General features: G+C 65.1%; 1 protein-coding gene across 3 annotated transcripts; it reads right to left on the bottom strand.

Moving 5' to 3' along the window:
• Positions 1-800: 800 nt before the first annotated feature.
• NFE2 (nuclear factor, erythroid 2) lies at positions 801-7,787 on the bottom strand. Of its 3 annotated transcripts, XM_019496664.2 has the most exons (4): positions 5,194-6,074; positions 3,834-3,908; positions 3,045-3,248; positions 801-2,259 (listed from the first exon to the last, which is right to left on the bottom strand). In XM_019496664.2, exons 2-4 carry the CDS (start codon positions 3,882-3,884, stop codon positions 1,228-1,230), a joined length of 1,287 nt encoding a protein of 428 aa, XP_019352209.1. In that variant the 5' UTR covers positions 3,885-3,908; positions 5,194-6,074; the 3' UTR covers positions 801-1,227. The 3 variants fall into 3 exon arrangements, with proteins under 3 accessions (XP_019352209.1, XP_019352213.1, XP_019352211.1); XM_019496668.2 differs by lacking the exons at positions 3,834-3,908; positions 5,194-6,074 and adding an exon at positions 6,445-7,787; XM_019496666.2 differs by lacking the exon at positions 5,194-6,074 and having other exon boundaries at positions 3,834-4,244.
• Positions 7,788-9,006: the final 1,219 nt, after the last annotated feature.

The raw sequence follows: 9,006 nt of genomic DNA, 5'->3' as shown, positions 1-9,006 counted from the left end.
GGTGCACAGCCTGAGACCTGCTGTCATGGCTATATCGCCCTTTGCCTTTGCAAAGATGCTGCTCTGGCCTAGCAGGGTGGAGCTCAGGCCCTGGTGGCCGGAGCTAGGAGCCCCATTTTTTTTAAGTAAAATTTTTGTGTTCCAAGCCGAATCAATGAGTGATGCAAGAACCACGTATGGTCCTGCAACCGGCAGACACGTTCCACCCCTACCTGGGCCTTCAAATGTTTCCAGATCATTTGGCAGGCATCTTACGTGCAAGCCTAAGCCTGGAGGCTTGGGGCTCAGATGCCCCCAAGTTTCACTTGCCCTCAGCTGTACGGCTGCAAGAGCAAGCTAGGGCAAAGTCTCCCATTTCCACAAAGTGCACAAAAAGCCAAGATCTTCCCACAGGCAATGAAGGGGGGGGGGGAGGGTAACTATATGTTCCCTCCATGGAAGTGATTATCCCTTGTCCTGTGAAAAACCGCCTTAGCTGATCATGGCGTTTCCCCTGCCAGGGAAGCTAGGAGCCCTGCTGAGCAGGGGTCTGGTGAGGTGGGAATAAGTAGGAGCCCCATCCATGCTGGGACGGGCCCTAGCCTGCCTCCCCCTGCAATGACAGACATAGACACAGTGATGGCTTTCCAGTGGCCCCTAGCAGGGGCTTTATTCCCAGCTGTGGGACAGTTACTATTTACAGCAGTGAAAAGTTGCCGGTGCCCCCACCCCATCATGTGCCCCACGTGGCCCTGCTCCCATTATGCTCTGGCCTCAGTGACTCCCCCCCCTTGTCACAGTCCCCCCCCCCCCCCCCCAAAAAAAAATAGTGCTCAGGGTGGACAAGGCAGTGGGCTGGGGGCCCTCCTGCTGCCTGGCCAGAGGGGTGACAGAGGCAGGGGCCCTCTTAGGCTTCAAGTCTGGGGTGTTGCCATGTAATGCTCCCTCCCACCTTCAGGCCTCTGGGACTTGGAGTGCAGTGCATTAACAGCCCCCCCTGCCCCCCAAGAAGCTCAGCAGTGCAACACATCAATGTGCCCCCAGAGGTGCAATGTACTTAAGCCCCTATTGGGCCCAGCCTCAGGGAAGCCTCTCTGAGGCCATCCATGCTTGATGCCCCCCCAGTGTCCCCCTTGACAGAGTGGGGCAGGAGGCTGCTGTTTGAAGGGCACCCCACAAATGGGAGGGATACTACAGCCAGGGGCTGCTCCTGTGAAGGGGCTGCAAGCCTGGGGTGGGGGGATGCCCTCAGTCGGGCCCATCCGCCTTGCACCCGCGGGGCACAAGGAGCACAGTGCCGTCGGCCGCCAGCTGTAGGCTGTAGTGCTCGGGTGAGTAGGCCTCACCGGCTTCGTCCCGCAGGCGCTGGAAGACCTGGCGGTAGAGCTGGGCCAGCTGGCGCCGCAGCGTGCCGAGCGCCTGGTCGGCCTCGTGCCGGTCCCGCAGCAGCCGCTGGCGCTCGTGGTCCAGGCGCTCCAGCTCGTGCTCCAGCTGGGCGATGCCTTCCAGCTTGCGGCGCCGGCAGTTCTGCGCTGCCACCTTGTTCTTGCCGCGGCGCCGGATGTCCCGGATCAGTGCCAGCTGCGGCTCCGACAGTGGGTGCCGCGATACCAGCTCGTTGAAGTCCTCCACTGGCAGGTTGATGATCTTCTCTGTGGGGATGGGGATGTTCATGGCCAGCGCCCGCCGCTCGTCCCGGCTGCCCCCCAGCTCTGCTCGCGGCGTCCCCCGGCCCTTCTCTGGGGTGGCCAGGGGCAGGGGTGGGCAGGGGGGTGTAAAGGGGGGCACACCCTGCAACCCAGGGTAGGGCAACCCGTAGTCCACCGGGTACAGCTCGGCGTAGTCGGGCTGTGCCTGTCCCAGCTCCAGCCCTTCGGGCTCCCCAGAGTCAGCGTCGCTGTAGTTGAGAGAGAGCCCCGAGTCCGACTCCAGGTCTTCCTGGGCTTTGCAGGGCGGCGGGGGTGCCAGGCCCAGCTCAGGCAGTGCCCCCGCCTCTCCAGGCAGCACCTTGCTGGGTAGGTCCATAGCGGAGGAGATCAGCATGCCTGTGTAGCCGTACGAGGGGTCCATGGCAGGCAGAGGCCCCATGCCAAGGCGGGCGCAGGGGGCCAGCATGGCATCCATGTAGGGGCGCTCATAGCCCGGGCAGGGCTGGCCGCAGCTGGGCCCCGGGGCATCGCCCAGGGCTGGGCAGGGCCCGTAGCCACCCACCGGTGCCAGCGGGTGCGTGAGGCTGTAGAGCGCGGGGTCATAGGGCGACTCACTCGGGAGGTCCAGGCCCTGTAGGGAGTCAGGGGGGAGAGGTAGCTGGGGAAACTGAGGCATTGGGTGAGAGAGACGTGCCCACACACGGGGTCAAGGTCAGTGGCAGAGTCGGGAACAGAGCCCAGGAGCCCGCGCCCCCGCCCCCACCCCCGCGGCCGGGTGTGGAGGGGACTGGGCTAGCTGGAAAGGGGCGGGGGGGTGGCGGGGAAGGGCCCTGCGGCTGCGGCAGGTGCCTGCCCTGCGCGATGGCCAGGGCGATACCATCCCCCCGAGCACAATGGGGCCGATTCACAGCACAGACAGATGCCCCTTTGTGTGCTGGCCCCGCTGCCCCCCCCCCCCCCCCCCCCCCCCCCCGGCCTCCGCCAGACAAGGCTGGGGGGGGAGCAGGTGAGCAGAGCAGGGAGGATTAAAGAGCCAGCGGCTTGGAGCCCCCCCCTTCTCCCCCACCCATCCCTCAGCCCTGCTGGGGAGGGGGCTGTACCCCCAGCTCCCCAGGGATGTCACCCGCTACAGCCCCATCTCGGCCATGGGCACCTGGCCACCAGGGGGCAGCACCAAGTGCACCCCACCAGGCCGCAGGGGCAGGAGCCCACCACCTGCCCTGTGGGCCATGCCCACAGCAGACAGTGGCACCTGCCGTCCGTGGGCCCAGCACGAGCGGGCTCCCCCTGCTCTAAAACTGCTCCATTGTCTCCCAAGGCCAGCCCTGCTTAGCTTCCAGGTCCAGCCAGGAGCCCAGCAAGGTGGAGGGGAGGGCAATGGGCATCGGCGCCTTGGGTGCGGGCAGTGCCGCTCACCTGCAGCTCCGCAATGGACAGGATCTCCTGCCAGGCCAGGTCCATGTCGCCCGGCGGCCCATGCTCACCCCCCAGGGGCCCGGACAGGAGCGGGGCCCGGGCCCGGCCCTGCTGTGGAGGGCAGGGGGGCATCTTGCCGGGCCAGGCCCTGCCCAGCGGTGGCTCCAGCAGCGTCGCCCCGAAGCCGGCCGTGGCAGCGAAGATCTGCGGCACAGAGAGAGAAAGGATTGGAGAGGCCACTCGGCCTCCCTGCCCCCTGATTGGGGCAGGCAGCATCTACCTGAGCCATCCCTTCTCCTGCTTGGTAGAAGAAGGATCTACCTGAGCCATCTCGCCTGCTGATTGGTGGAAGGAGGATCTACCTGAGCCATCCCATCTCCCGATTGGTGGAAGAAGGATCTACGTGAGTCATCCTGCCTGCTGATTGGTGGAAGAAGGATCTCCCTGAGCTATTCTGCCTGCTAATTGGTGGAAGAAGGATCTCCCTAAGCCATCCTGCCCTTTGACTGGTGGAAGAAGGATTTACCTGAGCCAACCCAGCAGCTAATAAGAGAAGACAGACAGACAGATCCATCCCCTCTCTCCCACGTGGTGATTGGTGAGGGTCAGACCCTACCTGAGCCATGCTGCTGGCTGATTGGTACCCAGAGAGGCCACCCCAGTCTCCCTGCATGCTGATTGGTGCCCTGACGCCCAGCCATAGGGTGCCACCCCAGGTCCCCCCACCCCAGCCACCCCCTCCCTGCACCCACATGGTACCAGGCATGGGAGTCCCCCGATCCCCCTCACCTCGGCGCCAGCCGGGTCCCTTTGCAGCCGCCCGTCGGCAGAATCAGACATTCATGAGGCCGCACCGGGCAGCGTCTGCAGCACACGATAGGCTCTTATCAGCCCCGCCATGTGCCTGCCCCCCCCACACCCACACCCTAGGGATGGAGCCGAACACTGGGGTTGGGGTGCAGATATGGGTCAGGATGCCTGGATTCTGCCCCCAGCATGGCCCAGGCAGAGCACCGTGCCTCAGTTTCCCCTCCCGGTGCAAACTGAGGTAGTGGAAGACAAGGAGCAAGGCTGGAGGAGGGGTCTCCTAGTGCCCCCTGCCACCCACAGCCCTGCACCAGCCCCTGGGAGCCAAGTGCATAGTTGCACAAAAGCTGACGGTGCCAGGAAGATGCAGAAACTGTCCCTTACCCACCCCAGGGGAACCTCCCCCATCCCCTAGCTCTGCCCACTAGGCCACACGTGGGGCTGAGCCCCCCACCCCCTTGCTCCCTGTGCCCCTGGTCCCACCCCCACCCATGTGCCTGAAATTGGGGGGCCCTGGACATGGCCCCTCCGCACCCTATCTGACCCTAAAATACCACCCCCACCCATGTGGCGCCCCCTGCTGGTGCCCCCATGCCACACAGCTTGATCCGGCCCCCGCAAAGACTCCCAGTCTGATCCAGGGCTGATCCACTGGGAGCACTGGTGGGTGGGAGCTTTGATTCCCTCCCCCTTGCCTGACCTGGAGCCGAGCTGGCCTGGCACGAAGACCCCGCCGCGGGCACCGCGAGGCCTAGTGGGCAGCGCAGGGGGGCTGGGAGCCCAGACTCCTGGGTTTCTACCCTCCGGCACCAGGAAATGTGGTGCCCAAGGAGTTAAACCCCCCCGCCCCACCCGTAGGCCGTTACGGCCCCCGCCCGACCAGCTTCCCGCTCCCCTTTCGACACCGCGATTGCCCAAGGCCCCAGGGCTTGCACAAGACACAACAGACGCCCCACAGTGCCTGGCTAGGACCCCCCCACCAGCATCAGTGCTGCCCAGTGGTTAGGGGCGCCTGATTCCCTGAGGGAGGCTGGCTCCATCCTGCTCTGTGCCTCAGTTTCCCCACCTGTAGCGTGGGGCTGCTGCTGCGCTGAGTGGGGTGGTATCGGTGCAGTTGTGGGGTGGGGGTCAGAGGTCTCCCTACCCTGCTCCTAACCCCCAGCCAGGGTCTCTTCCCTCCTCCGCATCCCCTGGTTGGGGAACTAGAGTTGCCCTGCCCATAGGATTCCCCTTTACCCCCAGGTGATCCCTTTGCTCTCTGGGATCGGGGACCAGGGGGATGGCAGTGTGGCTGGACTCCTGGGTCCCCTGACATCCCTCTGCCACCCCCCCCACTACGCACCTCTCCAAGCCCAGCCGCAGCGCGAGGAGGATCCCCACCGGCTGGCCACGGTACGGGGCCCAGGACACGCAGCGGAGCCGGAGCTGGGGGGCAGGGCCATGGGCCCGGATGTGCCCTCCCGTGGGGCCGGGGCCAGGCCAGGCTGGGGCTGGGGGGCCCCGGGGAGCGTTTCCCCTCCTGCTTCCCGCTGTTACCAGCCGGAGGCGACGCAGCTGCAGCCGAACCGCAGAGATAGCATGGCCCCCCCCACCTCCCCACGGGGCCTTATCAGCCTCTGGCACGGCCCAGACCTGCCCCCCCCTCTGCCCCACCCCGCCGTGGCACCCAGGCCCTGATACACCCTGTCCCGGCTATGCTTCCCCCAGAACCAGCTGCATTTGGGCCCTGGGGTTGCTGGGGGGGGGGGCATCTAGATGGGGTTGGGGAATCACTGTATGGGGTCTAGGACACATGGCAGTGCTGTCTCTGCCATCCAGCAGGGGGTGGTAACGTGTGAGACCCACCACACCTGTTTTGAGGTCCCTGGGCTGGGCCGGGAGGGCATGCAGGGAGCCCTCCAGCAAGGCCTGGAGGAGACTCACCAGGCAGTACGGGGTCTAGGAAACACGGGACAGGGTGCAGTGCCTGTGCGGAGGCACATGCTTGCACATGGATGCAGGCTTGCACATGCACACGCCAGCCTGCCCACAATGGGACAGAGTCACCTCTGGGCTAGGAGGGGCCCAGAATGTGGTGCCTTTGCCAGCCTGGGTGCGTGTGCATGCGTGTGCATGCATGTGCATGAGCATGCACACGTATTGTGCCTATAAACAAGTGTGTGTGTGTGTGTGTGTGTGTGTGTGTGCAAACTCTGCCTGCCACAACCCCCCTCCCCTCCAGCAAGAGCCAACCCCTGATACCCCCAGAGTCGGTGGTGTGCAAGACCTGTGACCAGCACCCCCTCCCCCTGGCACACACGCACCTGCTGCCCCACGCCCCCACCCCTGCCCTGGACTCCTGGGTTCCCAGCACCCGGTGTCCCCCAGACATGCCTGGAGAGCCCCAGCCAGACCTCTCTGCACCCCGGGAGCTGAGGGGAGGGGGGCAGGGAATGGACCCAGGTGCCCGGGGGGTTGATCTGGGGCCACAACTGGAGGTGGGGGGCCTGGAGCAGCCCCTGCGCCCCGCCACCCAGCCCACGGCTCTCAGGTTCCCACACCTGCCACAGCATCGGGCAGAACAAAGTCCCCATTGAGAAGCCACAGGTCTTACCTGCTGGGGTCCCGGGGACGTGGGCACGAAGCCTGGGGGCTCAGGGCACCCCCATGGCGCAGGCGGCAGGGCCGTGGCCGTGGCAGCTGTGGCTCTGTGCCGGCCCCAGGCGGGCGGCGGTTACATAAGCCGGGGCCGCAGCCCGACGCCTCCCCTGCTTGTGGCCACACAGGCACCGGCAGCCACCCCCCTCCACCCTCCCGGCCCTACGGTGGAGGCCTCACAGCAGGGAAACGTGAGCCTGAGGGACACGCATGCCCATGCACATGACACATGATGGGCGACACACGCACGACACTTCCCCTGTGCACACACACACGGAGCACACAGTGCCCTGCGTGCACCCATGAACAGCAATGTGCGCTGCACTCGGTCAGACCCCCACAGACATGCGCACACCACACATGGGGCCACACACGTGTGCATAGGCACACAGCAACACGCACACGGGGACACTGCAACATGACGCACGGGGCCACGTGCACACGGAACAACACATGCAATGCACACTGAGGTATCTCCTTCACATGTACTCACACACATGCGTGTGCTTACTGACATGCTCTGAGCCCAGGGGGGTCAGGCCCAACACACAACGTACGTGGATGTGCACGCACGCCTGGTGCATAGCCACGCACGCCTGCTCTGGAAGGCATGTGTGACGGCACAACACAGACTCACACAAGGAGCCCCCGACAATATGGGGACGTGTGTGTGACAAGGGGACATCCGCAGAAGCGCTGCACCAATGTGCAACACACACACGCACACAGACAGGGCTCCACGCAGCGATCCACAGACACTAAAGCAGTGACATGTGTGCACACACACGTGCAAACATGCACACACATGGCACCAAGCTGGCTCCGAGACTCCTGGGCCAACTGTAGCACAAAGCTAAGTGTGTCTCCCCCCCGCCCATTGCCCCCCAGGGACTCCCCAGATCACACGTGTGTGTGTGCACATGTGTACACTGAACAGGCTGCTTGTGTGCGCCCCGGGGGCAGCATCTGGGGGTGGGGGGGTATAAGGCAGGCACTGGAGACTGCGCCGTTTATGGGAGGATCCCAAATTGGCCCCACCCCCACTGTGGGAGCCAGCCAACGAGCAGGGAAACTGAGGCATGGAGAGGGGACAGGCCAGGCCCAGGTCACGGCAGGGGACCAAGAAAGAAAACCCAGGCACCCCGGCTCCCAGCCCTACCCAGGACACCCTGCTCGCCTTTCAGAGCTGAATGCAGAACCCAGGAGTCGAGGACGGTGGTGGCCCAGTCCTGGCCCAGCCTGCTCCGTGCCTCAGTTTCTCCATGGAGGGGGGAAGGGTGGAGGCTGGCAGGGTCATGGCTTGGCACTGCCCCTCCAGCCACCCCCTGGCCCAGATTCTGGGCCTCTTGGTGCTCATGAGCATGGGCACTTGCATGCCCAGCACACTGCAGAGCTGGGGTGGAAGCCAGGCGTCCTGGCTTTGAAGAAGGGACCCCGAAGCTGGCCAGGAGGAGACCTGGGGCAGGTGGGGCCACGCCACGGCCCTTTCCCCACTCCTGCCAGCAGCAACAAAAGCCCCTTTATGGGCCTTAAAGGTACAGGCCCAGCCCCGAGTTGTGCCAGGAACACAAGCTGGAAGCAGGGTGGGCACATGCCTATGACACATCACACATGGGGAACCTGGCCTGGAGCACACCAGGAACGCCAGGGCCGCACACACCTGTAACATGCCACTCCCAGGTTACTGGCTCCTCGTGCACCCACAGCACACGCGACACGGGAGTGCAGCTCAGAACGTACGTGGGCACGTCAGGGCCGCACTCGTCTGCAACACACACCACACACTTAGCATGTGCGTGTCCCACGCTCCGCCTGTCTCCCGCCGGGCAAACCGGGGGTAAATCTGTGCCAGTCAACTGCAGGGGGGCACAAAACACACTAGTGGCACGTGGCCACATGTCCGCAGCTCTGGCTACGGGACCACACTGAGCTGCAACAAGACCCAGCCCCGTGCTCTGACTTATGCTGGCACTGAGAGCACATACGTATTGCATGCGCAGGCCACGCATGTGGCAGGCGACACGCGTGGGCACGGGCTCTCTTGTGCCCCCGGGGCTCCTGGGCCAGGCTCCAGCTGGTCGCCCCCCCGCCCCTTGCCCCTCGGCCGTTACTGCGGTTTCCCTCCCACCTCCGGCGTCTGGTGCCAGATGGACCATTTATAACCAGCACCCAGCGCCCCCCCGCCCGCCTGGCCATGCTGGGCCCTGGCAGGGCTGGAGGCAGGGGCTGAGCTGGGCCCCCGGCATTGCGAGCGCCCCTGGTGTTGTGTGTGGCGAAGCAGCCACCTGCCCACCTCAGAGGTGGCTGCGTTCCCAGGCCTGGGAGGCACCGATCCTGGCAGAGCTGCTCACCAGGGCACGGTGCGCGGAGGGCAGCTAGGCTGAGAGCAGAGCCCACTGTCCCGGAGCCAGGCTGTTACGGGGGGGAAGGAGGGGCTGGGCAGGCGGGGGCCGCCCGCTTATCAGCACCACGCAGCGGATCCGCCCAGCAGCTTCCTCTGCAACCGGCGGGGCCTCGG

The sequence above is a fragment of the Alligator mississippiensis genome, chromosome 15, assembly GCF_030867095.1.
Source record: "Alligator mississippiensis isolate rAllMis1 chromosome 15, rAllMis1, whole genome shotgun sequence".
NCBI classification, from domain to species: domain Eukaryota; kingdom Metazoa; phylum Chordata; order Crocodylia; family Alligatoridae; genus Alligator; species Alligator mississippiensis.
The sequence above is the reverse complement of the archived record's forward strand: the minus strand, read 5'-3'. Positions and strand labels throughout refer to the sequence as shown.